Source organism: Hermetia illucens, chromosome 4 (assembly GCF_905115235.1).
Source record: "Hermetia illucens chromosome 4, iHerIll2.2.curated.20191125, whole genome shotgun sequence".
Taxonomy (NCBI): Eukaryota; Metazoa; Arthropoda; class Insecta; order Diptera; family Stratiomyidae; genus Hermetia; species Hermetia illucens.
In genome coordinates this window covers 85,500,949-85,519,505 of record NC_051852.1, presented here as the reverse complement: position 1 = coordinate 85,519,505, position 18,557 = coordinate 85,500,949, and the positions used below count along the sequence as shown (strand labels likewise).

The window sequence follows — 18,557 nt, the reverse complement described above, 5'->3', positions numbered from 1 at the left end:
AATTGATTGGCACCTATTTTGATTAAATAAATAAATTTTTGTAAGCTTTACAGTCGTTTCAAATTTTAGTACAAAAACGGTCATTTCATTTGCAACAACCTAATATTTCTATTTTCATCAGGGAGCCAAAATAGGGCTAATTCATGTAATGTCTCAACGAAGTGAGTGTAAATAAAAGAGTTATCTCTGTTTTTGATTAAAAGTTGTATTTTTTTTTAAGTTTCCAAAAACAAAAATTTCTTCCAGGACTAGTTGCTTTATTTTTAAGTGCGAAAGAAAAGATAGCCAATCCTCAAAATATGTTGTTTGCTAAAAGAAAAATACTTTTTTAACCAAAAAGAAAAACCTTTCATTTATTTTATTTACAGAATAAAACCTGCGCTTCAACTATTGTCGCCTCGAATGATATGTCGTTTCGCTGACATTGAATCTATATAATTCCAGAAGATTGAGAAAAAGTAGTATACAATCTTTTACGTACACTACTTGTTCATATTTTGTCATAATCGAGTTGCAATTGACTAGAAAGTGGAATGACTTTACTGGACTACGGTGTGAAAATAACCTAATTTTGCAGCAAATCCTCCAGAGGTATTTAGTTCACTTAATGAGAATAAAAACAGAATAAAAAATCCGTGGCTATGATGCGTAGCGGGGTTGAATTTACAATTAATCATACAAACATACACAAATAGAAATATAATATTCCAAACATTTAAACGTATATATGATTTGGGAAGTTTTCATCTCTTTCAACAGCGACAAGGCGTTGCTAGTATTCATCCGGTGAACGTCAGCATCTATAAGTAGTATGTCTGTAGTTTGCTGAAGAGTCAATTCCTGATTTAATGGTAGCTCACTTATGCCCAGTTATACAATCGCTAATGGTTCCTTCGCCTCCGTGCATTGGAATTGCGCAGTTTTTCATAAGTTCCAAAGATATTTTAATCTTTTGGCTGCATAGTTGTTAAAGTGTTATGAATACCGTGACATAATATTATCCTGTACTTTAAAGGAACTTAATGCATTCTATCAGTTCTCTCTTTGAGGTATCATGAGTGATGGAGATGGCCGGAGCTTCAAGGGCTTAGGCAATAAGCGTCGCTCGTTGGCTTAAGGGTCTAGAGACAATTTTGAAGGTAGAGAACATGCAGAATCTTTGTGCAGGAAGAGCTTATCAAGGTATATTCGCTTTAAATGCCTCATAATGGCCGCACATGACTGCCGCCTCACCTAGCTCTTTGGAATTCTTTCGTGGGGTTATAGGAAATATATTGTCAACAAATGGTTGTATTTTAACACACCTCCTAAGGTTGGTACGCTCATCAGGAAGTATTGGAGTTCCCAAAAAAATCGCTCGAATTTCTCCAGATGATCGTTAATATTTGAAAGCAATGTGGAGAGAGATCCGAATGGAATTTACTTGAGTTGTAACTATTTCGGCTAGTGCCGCTATATCGCATTTACTGCCCTTCATACGCAACATCGTTTTAAAAAATTCTCTATTCATTTCTGCAAAGAAAGCTTATAGGATGTTACAAGCTCCTAGTATTATAATACTGTTGAAATTTTATTTTCAATTGTAGTGATTAGGCTGACATTAAAGTCTGTATCAAACTCTAATAGAACAGAAATAAGGATACACTTTCGTATTTTTAAAATATTATCTGAGCACAGATATGGAAATGGAGCCCCTATCTTTGATTTCTAGGGATATGTAAGTATTTTCATAATGCAGAAAAATAGCATCAATTTACTGAAGATAACGGCTACATAACAAATGGTTCATTGCAAATTTTGATTAAGAATGTTAGGTAACCAAAAGAATGACCCCAGATTCGATGTTTTGTTAAAATGTTCGAGAAAGATAATAGCATTTCGTTTAGCTTAAGGGTAAGATTGACTGTGATGAAAATTTATTTCGTTTTCTCGAATTTCAAACATATTCTCATTTGTTTTCGTTTCAGACAACATCCAAAAAACAGTTGCAGGATATGTTGCTGAAATTTCTACATGACAACATGCGACCCTTCTCTTTCAATGATATCCATGAGAGGTGCGCGAAATCTGAAAGCAGGAGTGCAGTTCAGAAGTAAGTCTACAATAAATCGACACTTGTCCATATATTATAATTGTAGGGTTTCCCCAATGTGCACCGGTATGTAAAAGAGGAAGTAGCTTTTGGAGAGAGATATGCTAAGAACATTTGTGCAAACGAGTATTTAGATCCTGTTCTTGTAATATTTTTTTTCTAAATAGAAATTCTATGTTTTTATAATCATGGGAAATTGGTATGATATAATATAAAATAAGTTGAAAATTATATTCTAGGGCTATAGATTCATTGGTATCACGTGAAAAAGTAATCGAAAAGCAAATTGGTAAACAGAAGATATATTTTCTTAACCAGGGTGTCGATAATGATGATCAAGAGGCACGTCTCCTATTATTATTGAAATATCCAAACATGACTAACATTTCTGTTCGCAGGTTGCCGAAATTTCACAACTTGAGCAAAAGGTGGATAATCTTCAGAAGTCTTTGAAAGAGAAAGAGGAACGTATTAAAAAGTATGAAATTGAATTAAAACAGCTTTCTTCAAAACCATCACAAATTGATTTGGAAATTCAACAAGACGATCTTAAAATTAAAGTTCTTACCCTTACCGAGAAATTGGATCTGAGGAGGGCATCACAAGGGAATATATCTGTATGTTTTGTCAGCACTTGGAAACTAGAAATTTACGTTGTCTTTATTAAATTTTCAGGAGAGTGACCACGATATCAAGAACATACAAGATAAATATTCGAAAATGCTTGCAGAATTCCGTAAAAGAAAACGTATTTGTAATAATATGATTGATTCTATATTAGAGGGATATCCAAAAACGAAAAAACAACTTCTGGAAGATATCGGTGTGGAAACAGATGAAATGGTCAATTTTTCATTGAATGTCTAATTTCAAAAAAGCTCAAAACCTGCATTGATTTTGTGATCGAAATATATATGGATAATTGAAACTGATTTTTCTACTACGTGGTAGGAGGAGAAGCCGAGAATGTGTAAAACTTTAATGAACTGGCTATTCAGCGTTTCGTTCAATTGATATTTAACGGATTAATTTTATTGTGCTAATCTAACTGACTTATGTGTAGTCAGATTTTTAGTCAAGAAAATAGATAAAATGGTTGCTAGGTAAAAATTATCCCTCTTATTTGTATTAACGGTAATCATACTGAGATATCCCTTGCATGTCGTGGACATAAAGAATCGGAATATATGTATAATTTTAATACTGATTAGATAATTCAGTTGAGTAGGCTATTTAGATATTTATAGAAACCTTGAAAGCACCAAATCATGAATCAAAGGCTGCTGCTAGTGAATACAAGTAGATAAAGCTGATAAACTTTTCACCCTCCTCCATGTATACCACTGTTTATATTAATGACTTTCACGCAGTACCATAGAGAGAAAATCTTGGCGCAGGTAGTGCTGTCAACTCTTTATTTCATTAAAATTTTTATTCCGGGCCTCCAAAAAAAAACCCGGCTCAAATAGAATCACCCCTTCCCTCTCTTTTCGGACCTGATTCATGTCCCTTCCCCTATAGCCTGTAATTTTCATTACCATTTGAAATGATCAATATAATCTGATCTGATGTGAAATATGTTAGTTTAATATTAACCCTTTCGGTTACGTTCAATTTTAGTTATATAAATTGATTCAAATAGCATTGGAAGTTCCGATTGTGTGAAGGATAGCTTTGAATGCATGTTCATTTGAATATTTTGAACGTTAAAATGGATGGTGCTTCTAAACAACAGGGCCTAAAGATAACTATTATATATATAATGTATTTCAGATCACTATGTTATGGAATTAGAGTTATACCTTTTATCACTAGGTAGAGGTAGAGGGTTAAATCAATCTAGCTGAAGACATATTATTTATGAACTAACAATGTCGCGACATCTTGAACCAGTTGTCTCTGTGAATTGGTAAAGTGGAATTCGTGATCAAAGCTTACAGGTGAGTACATTATTAAAGATGCGAATGATGATGTCTGTTATACTGATACTCATCAGAAATGATGCGAACTTCTTTTTGAAGATAGATGTTATGTAAGAAATTAAATTGAAAATTGCGGTCATCGTGCGATCGTATAAAATCTGCAAAATTTAATATGCTGGCATTTTATTTAATATAATGATACATCATTTTATCTTCGTTACTTCGGTTTTCAAGTATGTGAAGATGTATTGCAGTTTCATGTTTAATTAACCTCGTTTCTTTGCATAAGATGGTGCGAATACGAAGTGGATAAGAGGTTGGCGCCAGAAATGGGAATGATGAATGTTAAATTGAAAATGCAGTTTATGTATTCCGGGTATTTTATCCGATATCTTGAATGACTAATTTCTTAAATGACAGAGAATCTAATCATATTTCGTGACTATAAATCGTTTCTTATGAAGAGGAATATAAATTTAGTAAAATATGTGGAAAATTAAGGCATCGATTATTAAAATATTGAAACATATCCACCCTTTAATAGTTTAATGAAATACCATATATTGTATCACAGGAATGTTTGGTATCTGAGGATGACGCTAGATGAAACCTGTCTAATTTTGTTTTAAAAGTTCCGCACCTTTATGAAACCGTTTTGAGTATAATATGTTGGTGTTTTAATATCTTTTTGTTATGCTTTGATTTCTTTCATTTGTAAATTGATTGAATGGGTGTTCAAAGTATGTGTATTTAAAATCAGTCCAGTCGAACAAAGGGAAGGACAGCCATCGATTTTTCATAGATATTGATGTTCATTCATAACGTGATTGGTTTGAGATGGCTTGGCAAGAATAATTGATAAAAGAATACAGCTTGCGGTGGAATTTCGGTGGATGATTCCATAGCTTACACAAACACGAAATCTATGAACGGTAGCACGACTCTCTAGTTGTGGATAGAATTCAGCTCACTAGGTTGCGGTGGGCGGGTCAGTTAGTCTGTTGTAGTCAAAAAACTCTTGCCTTACGGTTGGCCCCATAATTAAGGCCAGTCGTCGTTTATTTCTGAGGTAGTGGGGACCAGGAAAAGGAGAATATGGGCCGAGAACAATTGTTGTGGTCGATAACAAATACAAAGTTTTCGTTCACAATTTTGCGATAGTCCGATAGAGTGGGTTAAACTGGGAACTAACTTGATGACCTTTCTATCTGGGACCAATATTTAATGGGTGTTATTACCGTAAATGCAAGTTGAAAATTTATTATAATGACTTACAGGGCAGGATCATCAAGGACCTTGCTTATGTGGGGGCATGATATTTGAGATCCGATTCATATCTCTAATCACGCCGAGCAAATAGCGCGTCCAACGGACACGCTAACAATTAAGACTGTGTGCGCGGTACCCGTTGTACGCGCCGACAACTGGAAAAGCGCGAACGATCATGAGGTCGTAAAGAAGGGCAACTCGGCCTAGTTTAGCAGACGCTCGCAAGTAGGACTCTTTTCCAGGGTTTTGCCGACCATTAAAAAAAAATAATAATTGTATTATACAACAAATAAATGGTTGATAAAGTGAATAGTTACCATTTTTTTTTTTTTGTGCGTACACTGAGGTGGAAAATCTTAGAAAGACACGTTCGCCGCCGGAACGGCGGAACAACAGCGGGCGCGTGTGGGATTCACACCCACTAAAAACCACCCCCGGTCTCTCCAGCCCCAACCCCGCGGGACCACCATTGAGGTATTACTTCGCGGGGTAGGTTTGCTCTTAGGCACTCATCCTTCTCCTATTTGCAGCTTTCCTCCTTCTTTGTTCTTTCAGCAACTCCTCCTGCATTTGGATGATTGCGGAGCTAACCGCAAGCCACTTCTCCTCGGACTCCAGCATCTCAGTAACCAAGCTCTCCGGGGTCCCGCTCCTGCCCAGCACCTGGTTTAAGCTCCTTCTCTCCATCGCAAATCGTGGGCAGTGAAACATCACATGCTCTGGATCCTCCGGTATGCCATCGCATCTGGGACAGTTCGGAAAATCATCCAACCCAAAACGGTGCAGATACTGCCTGTAGCAACCACCGTGTCCCGTGAGGAACTGGGTAATGTGGCAGTTGGTATCCTCATGTTTTCGCTCAAGCCACACCCTAATGTTGGGAATGAGCCTGTGCGTCCACCGACCTTTCGCAGACTCGCCCCATCTGCGTTGCCAGAGATCAAGCGACTCTGACCTTGCCGCATTTCAACCGGGATCATGCCTGCCACCACCAATACTGCCTCATCTGATGTGGTTCTAAAAGCACTGCAAACCCTCAAAGCCATCCGCCGGTAAACCGAGTTCACCTGCTTCCGTCTCTGAGAGTTTGCAAGCGCCTCTGCCCACACAGGCGACGAGTAGAGCAGGATGGAGCGCACCACTCCGGCTAGCACCAACCTCCGGCAATGTTTCGGCCCACCAATATTTGGCAACATTTTTGCAAGTGCCGTGGTGGCGCTGGCTGCCTTTTGGCATGCATACTCTAGGTGGTCCCTAAAACTCAATTTGGTATGAATTATCACCGCTAGGTATTTGATAGCCGGCTTTGATACGACCGTATGTCCACCGACCTCCACGCAGGAAAAATAATACTGTATATTTTTCCTGCGTTTTGTTATCAAAACCGCTTCCGTTTTCGCGTCCGCCAAGGTCAGCCCGGCCTTTTCTAGCCAGGACTTTACCGCTCTCACTGTTTCCGTTGCGTAAATCTCTACATCTTCTGGGTGTTTTGCTGCAACAACCACAGCTAGGTCATCAGCAAAGCCGACAATCGTAGTCCCCTCTGGGACGGGAAGAGCAAGCACCCCATTATACATGATATTCCACAACAGGGGACCAAGTACCGATCCCTGTGGTACCCCGGCTGTGACAATGTACTCTTTGGGGCCCTCATCCGTCCCGTACCAGAGAGTCCTCTCTGAGAGGTAGTTTTCCACCAAATTCGCTAAGTATCCGGGGACACCTATGTCAGCCAACGCCCGTTTAATTCTATTCCAGTTGGCCGAGTTGAATGCGTTTTTGACATCCAACGCCACCACGGCACAGCAGCCGCCAGAAATCAGTGCACCTTTTGCCAGGTTTACCACCATGCCAATTGCGTCCACCGTAGAATGGGCGCGTCGGAAACCAAACTGGCGTTCCGACAAACCATTGCTGGCTTCGACGATGGGCAGGAGTCTGTTGTAGATGACTCTCTCCATCATCTTCCCCATTGTATCCAACAGGCAGATAGGACGATACGACCCTGGGTTTCCAGGTTGCTTGCCAGGCTTCGGAAGCAGCACCAACTTTTGCTTTTTCCACTGGGCAGGGAATATTCCTTCTTTTAGGCACGCCTCGAAGGTGTTGGCGAAAAGGTCGGGCCTAGTCTTCACTGCCAGTTTCAAAGCTCGGTTGGAGATGCCATCCAAACCTAGGGCCTTGTTATCACCGAACCTACCACATATTTCCCGCAGCTCCTCCACAGTTACAGGCGGTATTATGCCGTCATTTGGCTGGACAAAAACTTGCCTTCCCCTCTTTTCGTGGTGAGGGAACAGAGTGGTAACAATCTGTTTCAGGAGGCGCGGACAGGTCACCTGGGGTGATTTCCGCAGCCTTTTCATCACCACTCTGTAAGCCTCGCTCCAAGGGTTTATGTCGGCATAGTCGCATAGCTGTTTGAAGCAGTTCTTTTTGCTCCTCCGAATGGCTTCTTTTAGGCGGCCACGCAATTGCTTGTGTGCCTCCTCTCGACCGTCGCCACAGGGGTTTCCCCTGAGCCTCTGGCAAAGCCTCCTTGCCCGAAAACATGCGGCTCGCAAACTTGCGATTTCATTGTTCCACCAGTAGTTGGGTTGCCTACTGGGGAGCAATCGCTTTCTGGGCATAGTAGCATCGCATGCTTCCGTCACCCATCGAGTGATCTGGGTGGCTTTCTCTCCAGCCGTACCATTCAGGGATATGTCGGATTTGAACACCGCGGAAAACGTGTCCCCCTCGAACGCTTTCACTGTCCAGCCAAGCATACCACCCGGCATTTTGCGAAAACTCTTTTTCGAGCTCGATCCGCCCTTGATCTCTATGCAGATTGTCTGGTGGTCGCTGTGAGTATAGTCCTCACTGACATGCCAAGCGATTCTACTGGCTAAAGTGGCACTCACGTATGTCAGGTCCACTATAGACCCCAGGCCCCTTCCCCGGAAAGTGTACGAACACCCAACATTCGCCAGTACCACGTCCAGCTCCGCGAATGCTTTGAGGAGAACACGTCCCCTCACATTAGTTATCCAGCTGCCCCATTCAAGAGCCCACGCATTAAAATCGCCTCCTATTATGATCGGCCAACGTCCTCTTGCATCCAAAACAAGAGCAGCAAGCATCCGCTCATACTCGACGAGTGTAGCGCTGGGTGGAGCATAGCAGCTATAGATGTGGATGCCCTTTACCTTCGCTCTGATGAAGCCCTCCTCCGGGTGCTCCATTCTTTCCTGGAAGGCTTGTTCTCCACAAGTCCACAGCGCTGCTTGGCCCGTTTGGTCTTTGACCCAAACGCTACCACCGCGGTTTCGGTATGGTTCACTTAGTATGGCCACATCGACGTTTTTCTCGCGGATGGTTTGCGCGAGTAGATCCTGCGCCGCCTCGCAGTGGTTGAGGTTGATTTGTATTAACCTCATCTGCGATTTGTGCTAAGGGCTCTCCTGTATTCCGGGCACCTGCTGCTGCCTGCAATGTGCCGATGGCCCACACCCTCCTTTCCTTTGCACAGTAGACAATTTAGGTCAGCTCCGCAGTCCTTGCTGATGTGGCCTTCCACTCCGCATCTCCTGCATTGCTTTGACCTATCATTTGGGTTAGTGCATGACTTCGCAATGTGACCAAAGCCAAGGCATCTAAAGCACCGTTTTAACGCCACCTGTTCCCTAAGGCGACACATTACCATAGTTACCATCTAAAATATACATTTAAAATATACCTGATAATTAGCTATTGTCTTAGAATAAAAAAATTTAAAATATATAAGATGAAAAATTGAGACTACGGTTTCGTCGTGAGTAAAGGTAAGTCACCAGACGCTGACTCTGGCTCTGCCCTGACAACAGCCTGGCCGTAGTAGTTCAAGGGTGTTGTTTGCTCGTTTATATTAATTCTCAAATACGCAATGGGTGCGAATTATATTCAACATAAGAAACCGCATACACAACACATAAAACCTTAAAAATAATAAGAAGGAAGAGACTGGGTATGCCTAACACGCTTCAAAAGAATGAACAGAAGACATCCGTATGTATAAAGTAATACCTCTGTCAAAAATAGCTTCATTGCTTTACTCGCTTATGAAATGAGTGCCAATTATTGTAAATTCTATCCTGTTTTGTAGAGCTTTCTGTCTTTTTCGAATCGTTTGACTTCAAAGTTTTGTCATTTTTGTATTTGAGGTTTTATGCTCTCTATGAAGTTCTTTTTAGGATATCCTGGAAGGATGGCTTTTGTGGTTGAACGATAAAATGTTTCCTCGCGAGTTTCATGAATGTATTTTTCTAGGTTTTTTTATAATCTTCCAAACAGATAAATATTGAATTTAGAATTTCCACTTGTGATTTTTGCATCAGTCATTCCCCTTTAATTATTTAATGGAATTATGTTTCAATTCCACTATCAGTATACTTAATGCTTTGGAAGGGACAAGCCAACAGTAGTGAGACAGACAAGCACAAGATAATTTCTTTCTTGCGCAAATCAACGAAATAATCTTTTCCGGATTAGGTCGTTACTCGTGATGAAAATTAATAATACTTTTTGGGGAGAATCAAGAATAAAAAGGTTATATTATCATTACCTTGAGACTCGCACATTATTAACTATTCTTAATGACTCTTGCATGTGTATAAAGTGCTTAATCGTTTGAGCCTATGCAATTCAAGTTCATCGAGTTTTCATAGCCACAATACATAAGAGAATTCTAAAAAAGCTAACACCGTGAAATTTCTCTAAGACGAATTCTCACTTGCCTGTTCGAGTTTCGGAGAAAGTAAACAACGCCTTTATTAATAATAAAAAAATGTAATTTTATAAGAAAATCTCTCAGCTTTTAAGATAACCTATTATTTTTGTTTGACCGGCTTGTTTCTGTTCTGTCTTTTAGGAAAAAACAAGTTCGGTATTCATCCGGTACATTCGCCACAAATTTTCTCCTCGCAAATTAACGATCGATTGATTCTTCTCCATCGGGCACTTTTATTGTGGCGTTATTATCATCACCGTTATTTTCATCGTCGTCCTCGTCTTCTAGAATTGGATGTTCATCAAGAATATCAGCTATCAGGCATCGTCGTCAATCTTGACAGAGCCCAGTAACAAAGTTAGTAGAGTGCGAAATTTCTTCTGCTTCATTCAATTATAAATAGTCATTGTTATCCCACTCGAATGTCTCGTAACTTTTAATACATTTTTTGTCTGAATGAGTTAATTGCAAAGAGACTTTCTCCCACTTTTTTTTATCCATGGACCCCTTTTTTGGCTAACACTCAGAGTTCAAAAAACACTGACGACTATGGTTTCTACGGACTGGCTCTGAAGATTCGAGCCGGTTGGACTCTGCCTCCCTGCTCCCATAACAACAGTCACGGTCTTAGGAGTTTGTGGCATCAAAACGGCGCACCAAAGCGCTAATTGGGCTCCGCGGAGCGGCCACTGATACCTACCTACCTACCCCATGGTTTCGTCCAACTCATCAGAGCTGCCCCATCTTTGCTGCTCCCAAGATAGAGGTAAGAATCTGATGAGTTGCCTCTGCTTTGATTGAAATCGTAGTCGAATGTGTCCTTTAAAACAATTTCTAATTATGGTAGGCGTGACATCTTGAGTACGGGCTAAAACCTTTTTGATTCTTCAAAAGCTCCAGAACTTCCTTTGGACTACGTTTCTGGTAATGCATTTTGAATGATTTCCATGTCCCTTGGATTAACTTTACCCATCACATTCTTGTTCCCTCCTATCAACCAACTTATAGATATATCCCCTGTCATCCATCATAATGGGTTTGCCCTAGAATTGACGGATAGGTAATCTATTTTTTGGAAGAAATGAGATTTGTTGCTTCTCTGCATTATTGAAATATTCTGCAACAAAGCATTTCTTTATTATGCTTCTGTTCGAAACATTTATCACTTTTTAGCATTGAAGTTTTTGTTTGGTTAGCATTTGTGAAAAGCAATTTTTCATTTATATTTTCAGCAGTTGAATTATAGCGCTATTTGAAGAAAGACCTTTAAGCCTGTCGTCCATCCCTTCTTGATTGCTGCACTTTCTCCGGGTACATTTTTTGTAGTTCTCATGTCTATGAGCTGTCTTAAATGTGGCTAACCATTACGGCTTTGTAAGCAGGACAAGTCAAGCTTTTTGCCAAATCTAGGACCTAGTCCTCCGATACTCGTCGGCCTATGGTCGGCCTTCCTCTCACTAAACTGAATCATTTGAAAACAGCTTTATCAACTCTGTGTTATATGCATGCTCCACTCCCTTTAACACTTTCACTAGAACTAGCATTTCCAGAATTCCTGCCTTATCTGCCCAAAATAAGAGATAAAGTATGTACTAAGAGATTTTGAAACGGCAGACTTGCCAGTTTTGGTCCTTTTTGTACAAATTTGTAGGCATATTGGATAAAATCATTCTAGAGACACTTTATATCCATTAGTTTGTGAATATATGTGCACCTACAAAGATTTGTGATTTGCAAAGTGGAATTCGATTTCAACTTAAAGGAGTTGTAATCTGGTTTGCATTTAGAGTTTTCGATTATCCCCATGTAAATAAACTTGTAATCAGAACGTCTAGATTCTACACCTGGCGACGCATGTAAAAATGTTGGATGAAATGTCTGATTAAGGTTTTTATTGTCTAGTTGAAACAAAACTATATTAAATCATTTTTAGAATTGAGAGAGTTCTAGTTCAATTCCGGACAGTCTCTTCCTAATTATTATGGTCCGTTTTTAAGTGGTTGCTGACTCAAATTCCAAAGCAAATTAATTCTGATTTGACCAGCTTTGGTTTAATCCAGAAAGCATTTCTCCTGAATATAATTTACCCTTGTGAGTTGCTTTTGCACTGGCCGAAATGGTCAGCCTTTATTTTTCAAAAATGGTGCTTATTGTCAATGTTCTCCGGACAAACCGAGATAATATTTCCTTGCAAAATTATATAAAGAATAATTTCCTAATTTCATCCATTGTTCTTCCCTGCCATGTAATTCATATGCTGTCAAGCCCAAATAAAGGTGGAGAGTTTGTACTTAGTACTATCCTTAGTAAAATAAAAGTAAAATGCTGGGATCAGGGGAAGAGACAAATAAAGTACTTTTACTTTACTTTACTCTGCTAAATCCTGCCTCATTTTCTTTTGATGGCAGGTCTCGCGAGAGGCCGACTAAGAAAACGAATTCAATGTCCTTATAAAAAAAAATATCGCGTTGAATAAAAATCCCAAGACTGTCCAATTTGATATCAGAACTACATTTCTGAGGATTTCCATTGAAAAAGTTAATGACTTGATGACCGATTAATGAAGTTCACTATTATCTCAGCTGACGATTGATTAATTATTTCACCACATCCGTATCATAGACAGGTCGACGGCGTGCTGAGAAAAATATCTTCTGACAACTATTCGACATAAAGACTGTAATGCGCCTGCTGACGATTACAACGTCAATGCAGGTGATTTTAATGGCCACGAGGCAAAGGCAAGAGAACACGTAAAGGGAGTGGCGAGCTTATTATCGATTTTGCAGATACTCATGATCCTGTACTGGCCAACACATGGTTTATTAAACGATTATCTCGTCTTTCGGCTATATTCTCAAAAAACGTCACTGACTGCCTGCCCTGTGACTAATCCTACCCTGTGAAACCTTAGCACCTTGAAATTGGATTTTGATTGCCACCGGTGCTGCGAATTAATGGAATGACCATGGAAGGCATAAGTTTTTCGTCGATAAAATGCTGGCCAATTGGTAAATCGCTATTACCGGTGCGACCCATTAAAAAGATCTTTATGATAAATATGATGCAAAAAATATCTGTATCGACAAGCCGACGGCAACGCACAAAGGATATCGAACATTTTCGTTTTGTTAATAACAAGAATGGTACTTTGCATACTGACCGAATAGTTGCCACAAATTGCGGCATTATTTTGTGCAGAACAATGGTTCGTTCATTTGAATGAATATCTCCCATATTCAAACAGTTTACCTTGGATTTCCACCTGTCATCAGGACAGGTTGTGAATAAAAGGAACAATGCAGGTTGTCAATGATTTCAAGACTTTCAACAGAACGGGTTCATGGAATAAATCGGGACCCTGTAGGAACTTTGGGTGAAGCTGGTAAAATTCCAAAAGAATTGGAAATAACATGTTTAAACTCCATAAGCGCCGGTGTTGGTATCATTTTTCAGGAAAAATTAACTATTTTCGCTAATGTCAATTCTATCATCGCTTATAATTATAATCTCAATTGAGAAATTTGTGTTTGCTTTTGGGGATTCTTCGAAAAAGATTGAAAATTAGAAAAGTATTCATTTGAAGGCTATGAGATTTTTGTATGAGCCACACGCAGTACGGGTTCTCTAATATATTAAATTTCAATTAATTTGTCCTTTCATACCATCGAGCACCTAAAAACATATCATCATCATTATACTTAAATATATTATCATACTTAGATAATGAACGTTGAATAATCGCCGTTAGGAAGCTCTGGTAGAAGTTTATTTTAATTTATATATATCTAATTTATTTGCACATTTTCATTTCAAATTTTTTTATCACTAATTTGTATGCAGTTTTCCTTAACTTTCATTGTCGTTCAAGACCGCTGAATGATATTCTATTTAATGCTTCCGTTTTGAAAGGTGTGCCAAAATGTGGAACGAATTGTATAAATTATCCTCATTGTCAAATGAACAACGTAAAATTAACAGGTAATAGGAAAAAACCCCTACAATTGTTGCACTTGCACTTCATTGCGTTGTTCAATTTTATAGAACGAATCTTATTAGCCGCTCAGTCATTGTTGCTAGTTGGCTTGAATTTGAATTAGTCATCCTGTTATTATTGGCAATATGTGTATTGCAATTATTTTGATGTAAGATATTGTTGATAGCAGTCATACTGAAGTCATGACAAATGGCTAGTAGCAATCGTGACATTCTCTTCTATTCTTTTAGGTATAATCGTGTAACACTTCCGTGTGATACTAAGCACCTTTATGATTGTAGGTGAGAAACGGGTCACCATAGAAATTTCATGAAATATTTAGGAAATTATAACATATGATTGTTATGTCTATTAGAATGTATACATTTCTTCAAAATTTGCAGTTAGTGCGAATTCAATCTATAAAATTTCCGGAGTTTTCGTACAAGTAGTCTGGGGTATCTAATGAAAGATCACGATTAGTACTTCCCGAAGTAGGTCATCATCATCATCATCAACGGCGCAACAACCGGTATCCGGTTTAGGCCTGCCTCCACCAATTCGATATCCCTAAAAGCTGTCTGGCGTCCTGGCCTACGCCATCGCTTCATCTCAGGCAGAGTCGTCTTCTTTTTCTACTATAGATATTGCCCTTATAGACTTTCCGGGCTTGATCTTCTTGATACTTACGGATTAATATTATATTATATTATACGCGGCAGCATAACTTCCTTTTTTCAAAACTCAATAAAAACTATTGTATGCATCGGAAAATATTTATTTATTTTTTATAATGTGGGTACATGTCTAAAGTTTTTATTTACATTGTTTTGAAGATCAAATCTGTTAGGTGACGTCCTTCATTCTCCATACATTGCGTAAACCGATTTCTGGCGTTTGTCATGACTCTTGTTAGCATAGCAGGTGTTATGTTGGCAATTTCTTCTTGGATGTTGGTCTTCAAATCTTGTAGGGTTCTTGAACGGTTCACATAAACACGGGATTTCAAAAAACCCCATAGAAAAAAATCACAAGGGGACAGATCGGGAGAGCGTGCCGGCCATTCCAAATCGCCTCTAATTGAGATAAGGGGCTCTGGAAAGTGTTCCCTCAAAACAGCCATCGATGCTCTTGAAGTGTGTGCTGTTGCACCGTCTTGTTGGAACCAAGTGTCCTCCAAATTCAAATTTTCTAGCCGTGGGAAAAAAAATTCTGTAGCATGTTTACATACCGGTCCGAATTCACTGTCACTGTAACATCATTTTCCTCAACAAACCAGGGACCAATAATTCCAGCTGAGGAAATTGCACACCACACTGTGACTTTGCGTGAATGCAAAGGCTTCTGATGCAATTCTCGAGGGTTGGTGTCAGCCCAGTAGCGCATGTTTTGTTTGTTAACCGACCCACACAAATGAAAATGGGCTTCATCGATAAAAAAAACAAAAGCACCCCCTGGAACGACATCAAGAAGAAGCTCACACGCGTTCATCCGAGAATTGAAGTCACGTTCTGAAAGTTCCTGCACTATGGCCATCTTATAGGGATGAAAATGAAAATCATCACGAAGAATTCTTCTCACAGAACGATCGGATAGTCCAAGGGCAGATGGTGTTTGCGGGCAGAACGCCGTGGCGATCGCAACATTGACGCTCACACTGCTTCAATGTTCCCAGGTGATCTAACGGGCCCAGGGACTCCAGTTCTCCCTTTTGTCGCACTTGCAGTTTGTCTGAATGTAGTGACCCATGTAACAATTGATTTGCGGTCTGGGACGGGAGCCAACGGGGCTAAATTAAAGCGATTCCGAAATGCACCGAACATCCGCTTGAAAAGTAAACCTCAACGGCAAAGGCACGTTCCTCACTATTCTAACGCATGATGGCCACTGAACTGTGTCGGGACAAAACTTTACAGTATCCCCTCTTGAACGAGAGCACTAGCGCTCCGCTATGACATCAACTAACTGAGTGGCGCGCATTTTAAAAAAGGAAGTTATGCTGTATATGAAATTGAAGAATGGTGTTTCAAAATTCCTCCGTTGACCCATGGCAAAGATCTGAAAATTTGCAAAATGTCTAAATTTAATTGATAGCTCGGATCGCGCGTTTACTAACGTCTGTGTGCTTCTTCGATATACATATGTATATTTATAAGCAGGAGGACAAAAAATTGCAATTATTTGATCATGTATGCTTGAAAGGCTTTGCTCCAGGCAAATTAGCAACAGATCAGATTTTCTCTCTGTAGCAAATGATGGAAAAACTGTTGGAATATGGCTACTATCTACTATGTACTATGACTAGGTATTACGTTGCTGAGCACCATCTATAAGATATTCTCCGCTATTTTAGTAGAACATCATTGGCCCATACCAAAGAGGCCTCATTCCAGGTAAATAGCAGCAATAAATCAGCGATGGAAAAACTGCTGGAATATGGGCGTCAGTTGCACCATATTTTCACCGATTTCAGGGCCGCCTATGATAGCATAGCCAGGGTAAAACTGTACACGGCCACGATAGAAATTGGCAAAATTGACTAGGCTGACCCTGACAATGTGCGAGACCAGATAAAAGCAGCAGAATTAATCTCGAGACAATTCGACATCAAGAACGGTCTAAGAAAAGAGGATGCTCTTTAACCTGGCCCTTCCTCCTATGTCCTATGTCAGCTATGCTGACGATATTGAGATTATGGGAAGAACAACCTACAACTGCCTTCATCCAGATCGAGCAGATGGCGTTTGGCGCAAGATCGAGACGAAGTATTACGTTGTTCCACATGTTGCGATTAGTTGCGATTTTTCTGTATCAAACCACCACCAGTTGAGTTTGTTGGTGTCGGATAATGAAGTATAAATACTCCTACATTTGATCAAGGAGTAATTTCAGTTTTGACCACCGTTGTGATAACAGTGAATAAAAAGGAAAAAAGGATTGATAAGAGCCAAGAACGTATGCTTTTTCTGCATGAGTTCAAATTCGGTCATAAAGCAGCGCAGGCGACCAGGAACATTAACAGCGCATTTGGAGCTGATACGGTAAGCGAACGAAACACACGGCGGTGGTGAGCTGCGTTTGCTAGTCGAATCCGACACACGCCAGTCTGTGAGAGACATTGCAGAGAAACTGGGCGTACACTATTCAACAGTTTTCCGGCACTTGTAACAACTTGGAAAGGTGAATAGCTCGACAAATAGGTTCCGCATGCCCTTACGGAGCCAAATATGGCGCTTCGAATGGAATTTTGCAGTTCTTAACTCTGCCGCAACAGAAGCCACCCCATTTTGCACAAAATAGCGACATTTGATGATATTATACGAGTATCGTCGCCGATCAACGCAATGGCTAAATGCTGATGAACCACCGAAGCATACACCGAAACCGAACCTCCATCCGAAGAAGGTAATGGTGACTGTTTGGTGGTCTACAGCTGGAGTTATCCACTATTTTTTTTGGCACCTGGAGAAACGATAACTGCACAGAAATACTGTGTTCAATTCGAGGAAATGCACCAAAAATTGAGTAGTCAACGGCCGAGACTGGTCAACAGAGATGGTGTGATACTCCTTCACGACAATGCACGACCTCATGTATCCAGAACAACGGTTCAAAAGTTGAACGAATTGCAATATGAGACTCTGCCTCGTCCACCATATTCACCGGACCTTTCGCCAATCCACTACCACTTTTTTAAGCATTTGGATCATTTTTTGGGCGAAAAATAATTTTCGAATGAAGAGACCATCAAAATTGCCTTCGACAAGTTTATCAACACCCGAAAATTGGACTATGAAATTGGCATACATGCCCTTGTATCTCGCTGGAAGAAGTTTTTTGAATCGATTGGCACCTATTTAATTAACCTTAACCTATTTAATTAAATAAATTTTTGTAAGCTTTACAGTCGATTCAAATTTTAGTACCAAATCGGCCATTTCATGTGCAACAACCGAATACATGAACAAAGAAACGACACATCGAAGAACAATAAAGATAGGAGACTACAACCTTGAGATCGTTGATAATCTCTCCTATCTCGAAAATCACAGTCGATAACAGCTATGATGATGAAATCCGCGCACGATTGTTGGCTGCCAACAGAGCCTAATGCTAGATAATTCGGAATTCGATAGATTCGGAATCATTCATTACACTAAGCAGATACCCGAGCATAACTTAAGAATATTTGCGAACATAACCATTACCACTAGATGAGTGGGCTATTACATGTGCATGCGTTAATCTAGGTTGAACAGTAGCTCGATGTTTCCATAAACACCGGTTTATTAAAAATTTCCATATATCAGTTCTAAATGAAAAAGTGAGAACTCCCAAGAGTTCTTGACACAACTTAATTTTTCTCCTCCATGACAATATAAAATAATGATTTTCAATCCCGGACTCCACTATTCAAATCATTCTATCAAAATAACTATTAGGTAATTCATTAAACAATGAAAATCATGCTTTCCAGCTGTGAAAAGCCAATCTTTGTGTTTGAAATGGTTCCGTTCACGTGAAGAAAAAAGTGCGACAAGGCGTTCATGA

At 39.7% G+C, this 18,557-nt stretch overlaps 2 protein-coding genes across 7 annotated transcripts in view; one reads left to right on the top strand and one right to left on the bottom strand.

Moving 5' to 3' along the window:
- Positions 1–3,016, top strand: part of LOC119653544 (homologous-pairing protein 2 homolog) — a 32,784-nt gene extending 29,768 nt beyond the window's left edge. The window contains exons 2-6 of one of the 2 annotated variants that reach the window (XM_038058230.1): positions 369–591; positions 1,968–2,092; positions 2,332–2,434; positions 2,491–2,709; positions 2,768–3,016. In XM_038058230.1, coding sequence (XP_037914158.1) covers positions 1,995–2,092; positions 2,332–2,434; positions 2,491–2,709; positions 2,768–2,959 — 612 coding nt within the window. In that variant the 5' untranslated portion in view covers positions 369–591; positions 1,968–1,994 and the 3' untranslated portion in view covers positions 2,960–3,016. The remainder of the gene's footprint in view (positions 1–368; positions 592–1,967; positions 2,093–2,331; positions 2,435–2,490; positions 2,710–2,767) is intronic. The other variant, XM_038058228.1, reaches the window with a different exon arrangement.
- LOC119653542 (A disintegrin and metalloproteinase with thrombospondin motifs 1) overlaps positions 1–18,557 on the bottom strand; it is a 414,702-nt gene that overhangs the window by 22,199 nt on the left and 373,946 nt on the right. The gene's annotated exons all lie outside the window — the stretch shown is intronic.